Source organism: Oncorhynchus keta, chromosome 1, assembly GCF_023373465.1.
Source record: "Oncorhynchus keta strain PuntledgeMale-10-30-2019 chromosome 1, Oket_V2, whole genome shotgun sequence".
NCBI lineage: Eukaryota > Metazoa > Chordata > Actinopteri > Salmoniformes > Salmonidae > Oncorhynchus > Oncorhynchus keta.
In genome coordinates, this window is record NC_068421.1 from 77483490 (window position 1) to 77500715 (window position 17226).

At 44.9% G+C, this 17226-nt stretch overlaps 1 protein-coding gene across 2 annotated transcripts in view; it reads left to right on the forward strand.

Moving 5' to 3' along the window:
- Nucleotides 1-17226, forward strand: part of arhgap39 (Rho GTPase activating protein 39) — a 197321-nt gene that overhangs the window by 166681 nt on the left and 13414 nt on the right. The window contains exons 6-11 of one of the 2 annotated variants that reach the window (XM_052461380.1): nucleotides 2834-2998; nucleotides 3363-3548; nucleotides 3828-3854; nucleotides 4124-4196; nucleotides 4423-4563; nucleotides 6502-6575. In XM_052461380.1, coding sequence (XP_052317340.1) covers nucleotides 2834-2998; nucleotides 3363-3548; nucleotides 3828-3854; nucleotides 4124-4196; nucleotides 4423-4563; nucleotides 6502-6575 — 666 coding nt within the window. The remainder of the gene's footprint in view (nucleotides 1-2833; nucleotides 2999-3362; nucleotides 3549-3827; nucleotides 3855-4123; nucleotides 4197-4422; nucleotides 4564-6501; nucleotides 6576-17226) is intronic. The other variant, XM_052461382.1, reaches the window with a different exon arrangement.

A 17226-nucleotide genomic window follows, 5' to 3' on the forward strand; every position in this document is an offset into this window, starting at 1 on the left:
ACACACACACACACACACACACACACACACATATACACATACACACATGCACACATATACACATACACACGCACACACACACACACACACACACACACACACACACACACACACACACACACACACACACACACACACACACACACACACACACACACAGTCTGTCAGTGCAGTGCAGGCTCTAGCTCTTATATTCTATGTCTCCATGTGTGTGTGTGTGTGTGTGTGTGTGTGTGTGTGTGTGTGTGTGTGTGTGTGTGTGTGTGTGTGTGTGTGCACATGTGACTGTGTGACTTCGAACTCTAGCTCATCTTCTCTGTCATAGAGTCACGCCCTAGCTGCCACAGGTTATTTTAATGGGGTTTATGTAATACCAGTTGTTGGAACCAAAATTATTCTCCAATCGTTTCGTTCTAAACAGAATAATTATTTTTTTCGTTCCGTTCCACTGGTCTGACCAGTAAAATAAAGTTCTGAACTGGTTTGAACCAAAAAAAGTCCAGGTTTATATTGTTCCTTCTGTTCCTTTTTAAACCTTAGAATTTTTTTTATTTTTACATTTAGCTTGACATTAGTTTACTTCACCAAGTATACAGTGTGGATTGAGCAGCTTGCTAGGGAGTGGGCAAGCTAAAGCTCAGTGAGTTGAGTGATGGAAAGACAAGTGTAGGGGGCAAGATACAACTGACATTTTGTGGGTGGGAAGCGAGAGAGGGTGGAGGAGGAAACTTGGCTTGGAGGAGGAAGCTTGGCTTGGAGGAGGAAGCTTGGCTTGGAGGAGGAAGCTTGGCTTGGAGGAGGGTGGAGGAGGAAGCTTGGCTTGAAGTGCTGGGAATCTTGTGTTGACATGCATTATGTGAATTAGGCCCACAGAATTATGCCTCCAGAGTGGCTTCTATGAAGGAACTTTGAATGTCTTTGAACGTCAGAGATTTAATATTGGACCAAAGCTTGCTATCTCGCTAACAAGCTTGTGTGTGCAGAGCGGTACCAGAATTTAAAACACGTCTTACCTTTTTCTAGTTGATAAATCCAGTGTAAAATGTGACAACTGTAGTACACCTAACTGGCATTGTAAAACATAATCCATTCTTCTCTAATTAATAATTGCTCTCCCTATCTTCTGAATTATGCTTTTAATGTCAGTAGGCTACAGCGATGCTTTGGAGGGGGAGGGGCTGCTAGACTACACGCACACACACTGGCAAAGATTTTCAGCTGGTAGACAGCAGGCAGGCAGACAGAAGGCAGTCAGGCAGAAACTGGATGAAGTTTCTGATTGAAAGACGGAGGGCTTTGCGTAGGCGCTTTGTTGTGTTTTTTTGTGGGACCAGAGCGTAAAATAACATTATTAACCGGTTCCTATTCTTTTCAAATAACGGTTCTGTTCTGGAACAGTATAGATCACTTTCATTCCCGGTTCTGATTCTGTTCCTTGAATATATATATATATATATTTTTTTTACAGTTTTCTGTTCTGTTCCCTGAACCGGTTCCATCCCCTGTGTAATATCCATACTGCTGCTATTGCACTTACCTAGTGCCACTTAGACAGGGACTTACCTGGACTCTCTGTACCAGATAGGCTACACACACGCTATGTTCTTCTATCCTCGTGGGAACCCAAAACATTTTTCCATTCAAAATCCTATTTTTCCTAACCCCTAACCCTGAACCTAATCCTTACCATAACCTTAACCCAAATCCTAAACCTAACTCCTAACCCTAATTGTAACCCTAACCCTAAACCTAACCCCTAAGTTTAAAAATGTTTGTCACCACGTATTTCCTTGTTTTGATATCCTCGCGGGGACTTTAGTTGATTTTAGGTCCCCACAAGGATAGAAAAACCAAAACACATAACACACTGCCATGTACCATCACTTAGAATGTAGGCACAGATCACCGGAGTACAGGAATGATCTAGACTCACTGTACCAGACAGGCCTACACTCACTTAGACACACACACACACACACATACATCGCTGTACATGCACAGAAAGGCATTGACACACCAGGCCATGTGTGCTGCTGAATGTGTGAGACAGAGAGACAGCAGGTCTTCTTTAAGGTGTGAAGAGAGATGGGAGCCATGCCAGAGAAGGATGGGAGCCTGTGGGGGGAACTACAAGCCAGATTTATTCTGCTCCATATGTGCAACCCTGCCTACAGTACTTCTTTTTCCCATCACTCCATCCCTCCAATTATCCATCCTTTCTCTAACTCGCTCCATCGCTCTCTCTCTCTCTCTCTCTCTCTTTCTCTCTCTCTCTCTCTCTCTCTCTCTCTCATTATATCTCCCATCACATTGTAAGACACACACAAACACACCCACACACACTTAACTTAGCCCTCACATAAGAGAAATCTGCCCCCATATCAACCATCAGAGAGAAAGAGGGTGGAAGAGAGAGAGACTGGTGGGGGATGAGAGAGGGGGGAGGGGGGGTAGGCAGTTAGGGAGAGGGGGAGATGCGGGGGTTAGTGGAAAATAGCAGGCCTGAAAGTGCTTACCAAGGAATACAGTGCTACTCAAACTCAGAGCAGAGAGAAAGAAAGAAAGAAAAAATGAGACGTTAAAGGGAAAAAAAGATGTCCTCTACTCTCTCTTTCCTCACAGCATTCCCTTTTAACATCATGTGTTTGTCTACTGCTACTGTTTCTCTCTCTTTCTCTCTTTATCTCTGTCTTTCTCTCGCTCTCTCATTCTCAACCTCTCTTTCTCTCTGATTCTCAACCTCTCTCTTTCTCTCTCCCTCTCAACCTTACTCTCGCTTTCACTCTCTCCCTCCCTCTCTCTCTGTCTCTCCTTCTCTTCCTCTCTCCCTCAGTCGGAGGATCTTGGAGCGTGTGCTCAGTTCGAGGCGAGTCGGAATGCTCGGAACATGATGCCCAGTGCCAGCTGTGGAGTGTTCCCAGAATTCACCTTGAGGAAGCCATCCTCCGAGACCGACATTGAGAACTGGGCCTCCAAACACTTTAACAAACACACACAGGTACACCCACCCACACACACTTAACTTTACACTTTAACACACACTGATATATTACAGACACACACGCCACTTTACAATTTAAAATACACAGGAACAGTCACACTCTCAGTACTCACTGTCTCACACAAACACATCTATATAATATCTAGTATAACTAAAGCTAAATATTGACCTATCATATGTGGTCCTTCTGTAGCTCAGTTGGTAGAGCATGGCACTTGTAACGCCAGGGTAGTGGGTTCGATCCCCGGGACCACTCATACGTAGAATGTATGCACACATGACTGTAAGTCGCTTTGGATAAAAGCATCTGCTAAATGGCATATATATATTCCTTCCTCCTCCTCCTCTTCCTCCCTCTCAGGGTCTGTTCCGGCGCAAGGTGTCCATAGCCAACATGCTGGCGTGGAGCAGTGAGCCAATCAAAAAGCCCATGATTGTGACGTCAGACCGTGCGGTGAAGAGAGAGGCGGTGGAGATCTTTAAACTCATCCAGACCTACATGGGAGACCGCCGGGCCAAGACTGACCCGCTCACTGTCGCCCTGGAGGTCTGCAGACTCTCTGATATCCTTATGTCATATCCCAAATGGCACCCTATTCTCTATATAGTGCACTACTTTTGGTCAAAAGTAATGCACTAAAAGGGAAAGGGTGCCATTTTGGACTGAGCCATTGTCTCCCCTTCTGCAGCCATGTGTCATTTATGTGCTTTAAGCTTCAATTTATCTTCAGTTTCTGATTTTGTGCATCAAGGAAATAAACATGACCTAATGATTCCACCCCCCCCTCATTTCCTCTCTGTCTTTCTCTCTCTCTTTCGCGCCAAGACTGGCCCCCTGAACATCGCCCTAGAGGTCTGCACAGGCCCTTTTATTATCCCTCTCTCCGTTCTCTGCTTCTACTTGTTCATGTCTCTCTTTGAATTTACTTTCATTGTGTTGCTTCTCACTTCTCTACTTTTTTACTCTGTTATTTTATGCATTTATGTCTTTTAAGCTTACATTTTTCTTCAGTTTATTAATTCTGCACATAATGGAAACATATGTGACTTTTAATAATTCCCTTCTCTCCCTTCTCTGTCCTTTCTCTCTTTCTTCTACCCCTCCCTCTCTTTTCTTCCCAGGTGGCAGTGCGTGGTTGGAGCAGCCAGGGTCTTCGTGATGAACTCTACATTCAGCTGTGTCGTCAGACTACAGGTACACACACAGACACACACACATGCTCACACACGCTCACACACTCACACACGGCCAGCTTTACACCTGAACACACACAGCTACGTGCACACACACTGTGTAACACTAACAGTGTGTAAACTACTGGACACGTAATTAACAAACCTATTATTTCATTAGACACAGGCTTGATGCACAGTCAACCTGAAGTCAAATGAACACTAACCTCATCCACTACTTCTCACAGAGAACTTCCGCTACGATAGTCTGGAGAGGGGCTGGGAGCTCATGGCTGTGTGTCTGGCCTTCTTCCCGCCTACACCTCGCTTCCACTCCTACCTGGAGGGATACATCTACAGACACATGGACCCCCTTAACGATACTAAAGGTTGGATGAGAGATAGTGTGTGATGTGTGTGGTTACGTGCATGTGTGTGTGGTGGCTAGCTGGCTGTGGCGATGCATTTTTATGGTGTACACAGACGTTGAGACTGGTGTTCTGTGGGTACTATTTAATGAAGCTGCCAGTTGAGGGCTTGTGAGGCGTCTGTTTCTCAAACTAGATACTCTAATGTACTTGTCCTGTTGCTCAGTTGTGCACCGGGGCCTCCCACTCCTCTTTATATTCTGGTTAGAGACAGTTTGCTCTGTTCTGTGAAGGGAGAAGTACACAGCGTTGTACGAGATCTTCAGTTTCTTGGCAATTTCTCACATGGAATAGCCTTAATTTCTCAGAACAAGAATAGACTGATGAGTTTCAGAAGAAAGCTCTTTGTTTCTGGCTATTTTGAGTGTAATCAAACCTACAAATGCTGATGCTCCACATACTGAATTAGTCTAACGAAAGCCAGATTTATAGCTTCTTTAATCAGAACAACAGTTTTCAGCTGTGCTAACATAATTGTGAAAGGGTTTTCTAATGATTAATTAGCCTTTCAAAATGATAAACTTGGATTAGCTAACACAACATGCCACTGGAACACAGGAGTGATGGTTGCTGATAAAGGGCCTGTGTAAGCCTATGTAGATATTCCATTAAAAATCAGCCGTTTCCAGCTACAATAGTCATTTACAACATTAACAATGTCTACACTGTATTTCTGATCAACTTGATGTTATTTTAATGGACATTTTTTTTCTTTCTTTCAAAAACAAGGAAATGTCTAAGTGCCCCAAACTTTTGAACGGTAGTGTATACTTAAGCAATAAGTCACGAAGGGCTGTTGTATATGGCCAATATATCACGGCTAAGAGCTGTTCTTATGTACGACGCAATGCAGAGTGCCTGGACACAGCCCTTAGCCGGGTTATGTTGGCCATATATCACAAACTCCCAGGTTGTCGTATTGCTATTATAACTGGTTACCAATGTAATTAGAGCAGTAAAAATAAATGTTTTGTCACGCCCATGGTATACGGTCTAATATACCACTGCTTTCAGCTAATCAACATTCAGGGCTCCAACCACCCAGTTTATAATATAGTTTTTACTATAGTAATATTAGTGTTTATACTATAGTAAACTTTACTACAGTGTACTACAGGGATGTCCACAAAAACACTACAGTGAATACTACAGTATACTTCTGCAAAAAGTACACTTTAAATATAGTAATACTACAGTATTTAGAGCACAGTCTGCTATAGTATTTTTTTCATATGGGTGTCTACTAATTCATTTTACTAGATCATTTTGTTATCTGATTGAAAGGAGGTTCTCCCTCCACCTCTCCTCTCTGACCCATATTACCTCTGTCTGCACTGCAGTCTCTCTAAGGGGAGAGTCCTGAGCATCAGTTCAGGCTTTTTACATTAGTGTAGGGTAACTGGTAACTGCTAGGACTGTTACCTCAGTGAAATCCTGCTGTTGTGTGTATGTAACTATGTAGACAACAGGAACTTGATGGTTGAACATTGTGTCAGTGTATGTGTGTTTGTGTGCGTGTGTTCTTGTAGGGTCAGGAGGACAGTGGCCTGGAGCAGTATGGTGTGTTTCCAGAATTAGACAAGTGTTACCCTCCAGTAATGAACTATTGTATGTGTGTGTGTGTGTGTGTGTGTGTGTGTGTGTGTGTGTGTGTGTGTGTGTGTGTGTGTGTGTGTGTGTGTGTGTGTGTGTGTGTGTGTGTGTGTGTGTGTGTGTGTGTGTGTGTGTGTGTGTGTGTGTGTGTGTGTGTGTGTGTGTGTGTGTGTGTGTGTGTGTGTGTGTGTGTGTGTGTGTGTTTCCTTCCTGTACCAGTGTTTTGAGTCCACGTCTCTTCGGTAATTACAACACATTGCTGTATGATCTAACAACTAACCTCTGTGTGTGTGTTATTTCTTCCAGGAGTGGCGATCAGCGGCTATGCCAAATACTGTTACCGTAAACTGCAGAAGGCTGCTCTGACCGGAGCGAAGAAGGTCTGTGCTTTGGTTATTCCCTGTTTTCTTTCTCTTCCTTCTAATCTTCCTCTCCTGGGATGTCTGTCTGTTGTCTCTGTACCTGGCGGGGCTGTGTCTGGGGGGCAAGTCTGCTCATCTTCCTCCCCTTTTAGCCGTAGCACAGTTAGTGCAGGGTTAGTTAGCTAGCTGTTAATTGGCTGACAGCACAGTAACCAAGGGGAGTAACGAGGTCTATGTAGCTAACTACTAGCCATCCCTAAGGCAACAACACACGCCACTTAATTAACACACCTCCTCATGCACGCCACACACACACAGACAAACACACACACGCACGGATACGCACACACACAAACAGAGACACTGTACACACCCTGATAACACGGTGTACCCCACCGCCATCTGATTAAGAATTCCATATCGGAATGCTCCCAGGGATGGGAATGGGAGGGGAATATGGGGCACAATGACATGCTACTTACATACAACACACACACACTACATACACACACACATTCAACGGTATGTCACCATTGACTTGTATTGCTTTCGGCTCTTATTTTCTGAATATTAATAAGTAGATCAATCAAATGTATTTATGAAGCCCTTTTTACATCAGCAGATGTCACAAAGTGCTTATACAGAAACCCAGCCTAAAACCCCAAACAACAAGCAATGCAGATGTAGAAGCACGGTAGCTAGGAAAAACTCCCTAGAAAGGCAGGAACTTAGGAAGAAACCTAGAGAGGAACCAGGCTCTGAGGGGTGGCCAGTCCTCTTCTGGCTGTGCCGGGTGGAGATTATAAGAGTACATAGACATTAAGGCCAGATTGTTATTCAAGATATTCAAACGTTCATAGATGACCAGCAGGGTCAGATAATAATAGGTGAATGAGAGGATAAGCTAAACTCCAATTAGTCTTATCATTTATCCTTTGATTTAGTATTTTACTGTTTGTGTGACAAAGGACTTCCTGTTTTTCCATTTCATTAGCCTCTCATTTGAATAATCTCCCGCTAGCTGTGTGTGTGTGTGTGTGTGTGTGTGTGTGTGTGTGTGTGTGTGTGTGTGTGTGTGTGTGTGTGTGTGTGTGTGTGTGTGTGTGTGTGTGTGTGTGTGTGTGTGTGTGTGTGTGTGTGTGTGTGTGTGTGTATTTGTCTTAATTTAGTTATTGTTTCAGCAAGCGGTGTACAAAATGTAGTGTATTATTAATGTAAATGTCTGGAGCAGGACTCCTGCTGAGACTGCTGGGACAACACGGCACACACACGTATCCACCCACACCCTTGCACACACACAAACGCACAAGCACACATAAAACACACACATGCTCACATGCTTCTTAACTAGTCCACCAATTACAGGGGCCCTTAAGGCAAATGTATCTTCTGAGTGTTTTTATACCAGATCACAACTCTACAGTTTGCCTCTGTTTACCAGGCTCCCAGACGGAGGAGTGTGTGTGTGTGTGTGTGTGTGTGTGTGTGTGTGTGTGTGTGTGTGTGTGTGTGTGTGTGTGTGTGTGTGTGTGTGTGTGTGTGTGTGTGTGTGTGTGTGTGTGTGTGTGTGTGTGTGTGTGTGTGTGTGTGTGTGTGTGTGTGTGTGTGTGTGCGAGAGAGAGAAGGGGGTAAGGCTGGGAGGGTGTGGAGGGAAGGTTGGGTGTCATGGAAACCATCTCCTGGGGGACGTTCCATTCCGTTGCTCATCTTACCTCGCCCTCACCTAAAAAAACACTATCTGACTAACTGACTCACTAAACCAGTTCCGATCGATACAAGCCCAGTTAGCTGTCGGTTTTAGACCAGTACCAATCATTATCAGGCCACTCCACTGGTTTAAATGGGTTGTAATATAATGGCGTCTCTACTGCCCACTGGGCACAGACTTCGGTTCATCGTCTAGTTTTGATTTACATTTAGTTGAGTTGTCAACTAACATGAATTCAACGTGAAATCAACAAAAAATGTCACCACGTCATTGGATTTCAGTTGAGGGAAAAAAGAACACAATTCCCTTAAATTGATTACTTTTTTCAAATCCAATCAGTTTTCCACGTTGATTCAACGACATCACGTTGATTCAACCAGTCTTTGCCCAGTGGGTGGTGACCAGTGCTGATCTCTACTCTGACCTTTTGACCTTTTGAATGCCCAAGAAACCTCTCTTTGAGGTTTGTCGAACGCTGAAATCTGAACTAAAGATCTCGGTTTAAAAGCTGACAGTGTTTTTATATACTTTTATTTTATTTTGAATCCTGCGGCTCTGTTGGGCTAAATTCCTGTGAGCGCAGCTATCTGTCCCGGGATCCTGCCAGATTCCGTATAGGGGGCGAAAGCCCAGCTAGCCTCGCTGGCTCGGCGTCTCAAATGGAGGCCGCTATTGAATGTTTCCAACATTGCAGGAGCTGTGTTTACTTTGCTTTGTTTCGGGACAATGTGGACCGCGCTGACTTTCAATGTAGCAACTGCATGTTTGTGGAGGACTACAGGAGTGAAGTAGCTACTCTTAGCAAACAAGTAGAAAACCTACATAGCTACTGGGGAACCCACGCCCACCTACTTTTATTTTTCTTCCACCCCAGTAGCCGGACGCCGCTCTGGTCTGGTGGAAGTTTTGCTCTCCACAGCCAGGCAGGGTTCCATCCCCGAAGGGGTTTCCCCTTCCCTGGAGAACGGACCTGATCTCGACCCAACCAACCAGCCATGGAGGTACGTCACTCGCCGTGGAAGTCGAACAAGGCGTCCTCTGGCAACGGGGTTTTCCGTGGAGATGTTGAGCCTGGAACTGACACAGACCAGAAACAGCTTTGCCTCCCTAGATCTAGAGGTTCCGTTGCCTTCGTCTTCGTACCTGCGTCTTCGTCCTCGGCTCTATCTCCCTCTCCGGTGCCTTCTACCTCGGGTTCAAATCCTCGGAGCTCCCAGCCTCACCAGACAGTGAGGATGCCTGAGAGACCGGCCCATTCAACATCACCTGTCATCATAGGCAGCTCTATGGTGAGAAACATCTCGGTCCCCAAGGCAAAAACCCTGTGTTACCCAGGAGCACAAGTACAGGACATAATAAGGCTGCTTCCGACTGTTCTACCACAGATGCCGGGAGCTGACACTGTCGTAGTCCATGTGAGGTTGAACGATATCAGGAGGGCTAGCTCGGAACATTTGAAAATTGATTTTATAGAACTGATTTTAGCATTAAAATACTACAAAAAACGGCCAATAATTTCAGGTCCAGTACCATCATTGGGCCGTGTGTGTGAAAGATTCAGCAGACTGCTGGCATTACACATCTGGCTAAAAGACTGTAGCTCTGCTGGAGTCACTTTTATTGATAACTTTGACACCTTCTGGAAACAGAAGATACTCTACAGGAATGACGGAGTCCATCCAAATCATCTTAACTCCTGGACTCTGTCCACGCATTTCAAGGCTGCGTTGAAACAATGACTGGTAAATGATCCAAGACCAGCTCAATTAATCCCTACTGTTGTGACAATGAGTCGTCATAATGCTGATCTTAGAGGCATTGGCAAACACAACAGGTGGCCAGGTCGCAATTGTAAATGAGAACTTGCCTACCTGGTTAAATAAAGGTGAAATAAATAAACAACATAAGTAATTTAATTTATGTACCCCTAATTGCACCGAATACATCTGTTTATCCTACAGCTAATGTAAGCAGTAATCATGAGCCTATAAACCAGAGTTACACTGTTAGCACTGAGGCAGTGTGCAATAGTAGGAAGACCACTTTATGCAGCTCACCCTGCACTATCAGCTCCAATGTAAATAACATGAGGAAGTCTACCTCTGATAAGCTTCCCAGTAAAGCATTAAAAACAATCAAGCAACCCAGAAAAGTGCTAAAAATAGCCCATATTAACATATGTAGCCTAAGAAACAAGGTCCATGAAGTCAATAACTTGCTTGTAACAGATGACATTCATATTCTGGCTATATCTGAAATAACTTAGATAATACCTTTGATGATACAGTGGTAGCAATACATGGAATCTACCATGTACATCTACCAAAAAGACAGAAATGCCAACGGAGGCCGTGTTGCGGTCTATATACAGAACCACATTCCTGTAAAGCTTAGAGATGATCTAATGTTAAATACTGTTGAAGTAATATGGCTGCAGGTTCATCTGCCTCACCTAAAGCCCATTCTTGTGGGAAGCTGCTAAAGACCACCAAGTGCTAACAGTCAATATCTGGATAATATGTGTGAAATGCTTGATAATGTATGTGATATCAACAGAGAAGTATATTTTCTGGGTGATTTAAATATCGACTGGCTATCATCAAGCTGCCCACTCAGGAAAAAACTTCAAACTGTAACCAGTGCCTGCAACCTGGATCAGGTTGTCAGTCAACCTACCAGGGTAGTTACAAACAGCACAGGAATTAAATCATTAACATGTATTGATCACATTTTTACTAACGCTGCAGATATTTGCTTTAAAGCAGTATCCAAATGTAGCGATCACAATATAATAGCCATATCTAGGAAAACCAAAGTTCCAAAGGCTGGGCCTAATATACAGTGGGGAGAACAAATATTTGATACACTGCCGATTTTGCAGGTTTTCCTACTTACAAAGCATGTAGTGGTCTGTCATTTTTATCATAGGTACACTTCAACTGTGAGAGACAGAATCTAAAACAAAAATCCAGAAAATCACATTGTATGATTTTTAAGTAATTAAATTACATTATCCATCCAGACGTTTGGCACCCAGGCAATTTGTGTGATCGGACCATCTAATATCCCTGCGTAAACCAGACTACTAGCCTCCCACTGGGCACAACACGTAATTTCAACGTGGAGAATTGGGTACGGTTCTTATAGTGGATATTACTTTGAAGATCTGACGTTGTTTGGCCAAAATATCATATCATGGTATTTTTCACATTTTTGACGGTATGATGGTATTTGACGGTATTTCATATTTTTGATTAATAAAAGTTCTACATTTACTTTATGAGTAGTGAGTGATCCTAGGGTGCTTTATGAGTAGTGAGTGATCCTAGGGTGCTTTATGAGTAGTGAGTGATCCTAGGGTGCTTTATGAGTAGTGAGTGATCCGAGGGTGCTTTATGAGTAGTGAGTGATCCTAGGGTGCTTTATGAGTGATTATCTTAATTTACCGAGGTTAGCTAGCCAGCTATTTGTCGTCCTTAACGTAGGAGACACTGCTAGCTAGCCAACAGCTAGCCAACGTTTACTGAATAGAACTTCCGCACTCAACAACCCGGTCGCATTCCGCTTCGCTCCACAGGTAGTATCACATTTTCATTTCATTTCATTACAGCACAACGGTTTGATTTGTTTGATCGTAGCTAGCTACATAGCTAGCTACATAGCTTAAATCTGTGTATCAAAGATAATTGTGTAGTCTAGAGCGATTTTCTAGGTTAGCTAGCCAGCTATTGTCGTTCTTTTAACGCAACGTAACGTAATCAACACTGCTAGCTAGCCAGCTAGCCCCCGAATAGCAGCACTGTAGAAACTATTACACTCAACGGAACGACTTGATTAGTGTAGTGTCAACAACGCAGCCACTGCCAGCTAGCCTACAAAGTCAACAACGCAGCCACTGCCAGCTAGCCTACTTCAGCAGTACTGTATCATTTTAATCATTTTAGTCAATAAGATTCTTGCTACGTAAGCTTAACTTTCTGAACATTCGAGACGTGTAGTCCACTTGTCATTCCAATCTCCTTGCATTAGCGTAGCCTCTTCTGTAGCCTGTCAACTATGTGTCTGTCTATCCCTGTTCTCTCCTCTCTGCACAGACCATACAAACGCTCCACACCGTGTGGCCGCGGCCACCCTAATCTGGTGGTCCCAGCGCGCACGACCCACGTGGAGTTCCAGGTCTCCGGTAGCCTCTGGAACTGCCGATCTGCGGCCAACAAGGCAGAGTTCATCTCAGCCTATGCCTCCCTCCAGTCCCTCGACTTCTTGGCACTGACGGAAACATGGATCACCACAGATAACACTGCTACTCCTACTGCTCTCTCTTCGTCCGCCCACGTGTTCTCGCACACCCCGAGAGCTTCTGGTCAGCGGGGTGGTGGCACCGGGATCCTCATCTCTCCCAAGTGGTCATTCTCTCTTTCTCCCCTTACCCATCTGTCTATCGCCTCCTTTGAATTTCATGCTGTCACAGTTACCAGCCCTTTCAAGCTTAACATCCTTATCATTTATCGCCCTCCAGGTCCCCTCGGAGAGTTCATCAATGAGCTTGATGCCTTGATAAGCTCCTTTCCTGAGGACGGCTCACCTCTCACAGTTCTGGGCGACTTTAACCTCCCCACGTCTACCTTTGACTCATTCCTCTCTGCCTCCTTCTTTCCACTCCTCTCCTCTTTGACCTCACCCTCTCACCTTCCCCCTACTCACAAGGCAGGCAATACGCTCGACCTCATCTTTACTAGATGCTGTTCTTCCACTAACCTCATTGCAACTCCCCTCCAAGTCTCCGACCACTACCTTGTATCCTTTTCCCTCTCGCTCTCATCCAACACTTCCCACACTGCCCCTACTCGGATGGTATCGCGCCGTCCCAACCTTCGCTCTCTCTCCCCCGCTACTCTCTCCTCTTCCATCCTATCATCTCTTCCCTCTGCTCAAACCTTCTCCAACAATCTCCTGATTCTGCCTCCTCAACCCTCCTCTCCTCCCTTTCTGCATCCTTTGACTCTCTATGTCCCCTATCTTCCAGGCCGGCTCGGTCCTCCCCTCCCGCTCCGTGGCTCGACGACTCATTGCGAGCTCACAGAACAGGGCTCCGGGCAGCCGAGCGGAAATGGAGGAAAACTCGCCTCCCTGCGGACCTGGCATCCTTTCACTCCCTCCTCTCTACATTTTCCTCCTCTGTCTCTGCTGCTAAAGCCACTTTCTACCACTCTAAATTCCAAGCATCTGCCTCTAACCCTAGGAAGCTCTTTGCCACCTTTTCCTCCCTCCTGAATCCTCCTCCCCCTCCCCCCTCCTCCCTCTCTGCAGATGACTTCGTCAACCATTTTGAAAAGAAGGTCGACGACATCCGATCCTCGTTTGCTAAGTCAAACGACACCGCTGGTTCTGCTCACACTGCCCTACCCTGTGCTCTGACCTCTTTCTCCCCTCTCTCTCCAGATGAAATCTGCGTCTTGTGACGGCCGGCCGCCCAACAACCTGCCCGCTCGACCCTATCCCCTCCTCTCTTCTCCAGACCATTTCCGGAGACCTTCTCCCTTACCTCACCTCGCTCATCAACTCATCCCTGACCGCTGGCTACGTCCCTTCCGTCTTCAAGAGAGCGAGAGTTGCACCCTTCTGAAAAAACCTACACTCGATCCCTCCGATGTCAACAACTACAGACCAGTATCTCTTCTTTCTTTTCTCTCCAAAACTCTTGAACGTGCCGTCCTTGGCCAGCTCTCCCGCTATCTCTCTCAGAATGACCTTCTTGATCCAAATCAGTCAGGTTTCAAGACTAGTCATTCAACTGAGACTGCTCTTCTCTGTATCACGGAGGCGCTCCGCACTGCTAAAGCTAACTCTCTCTCCTCTGCTCTCATCCTTCTAGACCTATCGGCTGCCTTCGATACTGTGAACCATCAGATCCTCCTCTCCACCCTCTCCGAGTTGGGCATCTCCGGCGCGGCCCACGCTTGGATTGCGTCCTACCTGACAGGTCGCTCCTACCAGGTGGCGTGGCGAGAATCTGCCTCCTCACCATGCGCTCTCACCACTGGTGTCCCCCAGGGCTCTGTTCTAGGCCTTCTCCTATTCTCGCTATACACCAAGTCACTTGGCTCTGTCATAACCTCACATGGTCTCTCCTATCATTGCTATGCAGACGACACACAATTAATCTTCTCCTTTCCCCCTTCTGATGACCAGGTGGCGAATCGCATCCCTGCATGTCTGGCAGACATATCAGTGTGGATGACGGATCACCACCTCAAGCTGAACCTCGGCAAGACGGAGCTGCTCTTCCTCCCGGGGGAAGGACTGCCCGTTCCATGATCTCGCCATCACGGTTGACAACTCCATTGTGTCCTCCTCCCAGAGCGCTAAGAACCTTGGCGTGATCCTGGACAACACCCTGTCGTTCTCAACTAACATCAAGGCGGTGGCCCGTTCCTGTAGGTTCATGCTCTACAACATCCGCAGAGTACGACCCTGCCTCACACAGGAAGCGGCGCAGGTCCTAATCCAGGCACTTGTCATCTCCCGTCTGGATTACTGCAACTCGCTGTTGGCTGGGCTCCCTGCCTGTGCCATTAAACCCCTACAACTCATCCAGAACGCCGCAGCCCGTCTGGTGTTCAACCTTCCCAAGTTCTCTCACGTCACCCCGCTCCTCCGCTCTCTCCACTGGCTTCCAGTTGAAGCTTGCATCCGCTACAAGACCATGGTGCTTGCCTACGGAGCTGTGAGGGGAACGGCACCTCAGTACCTCCAGGCTCTGATCAGGCCCTACACCCATCAAGGGCACTGCGTTCATCCACCTCTGGCCTGCTCGCCTCCCTACCACTGAGGAAGTACAGTTCCCGCTCAGCCCAGTCAAAACTGTTCGCTGCTCTGGCTCCCCAATGGTGGAACAAACTCCCTCACGACGCCAGGACAGCGGAGTCAATCACCACCTTCCGGAGACACCTGAAACCCCACCTCTTTAAGGAATACCTAGGATAGGATAAAGTAATCCTTCGCACCCCCCTCCCCCCTTAAAAGATTTAGATGCACTATTGTAAAGTGGCTGTTCCACTGGATGTCATAAGGTGAATGCACCAATTTGTAAGTCGCTCTGGATAAGAGCGTCTGCTAAATGACTTAAATGTAAATGTAAATGAGTAGTGCGTGATCCTAGGGTGCTTTATGAGTAGTGAGTGATCCCAGGGTGCTTTATGAGTAGTGAGTGATCCCAGGGTGCTTTATGAGTAGTGAGTGATCCAAGGGTGCTTTATGAGTAGTGAGTGATCCTAGGGTGCTTTATGAGTAGTGAGTGATCCTAGGGTGCTTTATGAGTAGTGAGTGATCCCAGGGTGCTTTATGAGTAGTGAGTGATCCGAGGGTGCTTTATGAGTAGTGAGTGATCCTAGGATGGCAACACATACATTCTAAATTATTTAAAGGGGTCTTTATCCTTTCTGCTTGTTTTATACTGTTCAATTCAACTTCAACCTAAAATAATTTATGCATTTCCTGTACTCATTTGAGATCATTTCCACACTGCCACAATATCGGCAATAAAACTAGGCCTTATTTTTAACCAAATGTTGCAATTGCGATTTAGATCAAAACATTTAGTGAACTTTTGGAGTCATGGAAATATAAAGTTTATTCTAATTCTATAGTTAGAATATAAATAATAGTGGGCACTTTGGATACAGTGTTGTTTGACATGACAACAAATGAAAATGCCATGGATGAGTTATTGTGACAGGGTAGAAACCAAAGTGATGTGAGTGCTTCCTAGGGGACACTATAATCTTTGGCTACATTAAATCTTTATTCATGTAGCCAATGTATTCATGCTTCGCCTATTTCCTCTTTGATTTAGAAGATACTGTTGCATAAACAACATGCTGATTTAGGCCTCCACCAGCACTGGTATCAGGCTGTATTAGCTAGCTACGTTTGCTGTGGCTCAGTACTTTTATTAGCTAGTTACCTTGCCAGCTAACTAGCGATTAGCATTAGTGCTAAGAAAATACAAACTAGCTGTTTGCAGATGTAAGAAATACAAACTAATATTGTAATTATAGAACGCTTGTGGATTTATATTAAGATTAAAGTGGAAACAACATCGTTGTCATCAACATTGTTGCATGTGCTGCATTGACAATGCAGACTAAACGCAAGTGTCTCCTGGTCAAGCAACACTAGGTTTGTGTGGAAAGCAGCATGGAGAGAGAGAGAGACCTGTGATCTGTTGCCACAAGAAAAGGTCAACCAGTGAAGAATAAACACCACTGTATATACAACCCATATTTATGCTTATTTATTTTCCCTCTTTGTACTTTAACCATATGTACATTGTTACAACACTGTATATATACATAATATGATATTTGTAATGTCTTTATTCTTTTGGAACATCTGTGGTTGTAATGTTTACTGTTCATTTTTATTGTTTATTTAACTTTTGTATATTATCTACTCCACTTGCTTTGGCAATGTAAACATATGTTTCCCATGCCAATAAAGCCCCTTGAATTGAATTGAATTGAGAGAGCAGAGAGGGATGACTCAAGTAGCGGAGTAAACTATAAAACATGGACGTTATACACGGCGTATCACATTTAACAAACCAAACATTCAAATACTGTTATAGTAGGTAAAGTAAGAATCCAAACCGGTCCGTGGATAAATACCGGTATATAGTCAAATACGGTATACCACCCTGCACTACGTTGTTTCAAAGGTACAATTTCAACATATTTTATGCAAGGTTTGTCTATTTTGAAAGTTGGTTACCATGATGACATGATCTTGTGGTTGAAATGTTATCCTCTTAACAATAGTTTATGCTAATTACTTTTTTCTAATTCAATGTATTTTCCGGGTAGATTCCACATCACAATATGTTGACAAATTAGGTGAAACAACATTGATTTAACCAGTTTGTGCCCAGTGGGCTACATCTCGCTCAGTTCATGTGAAATA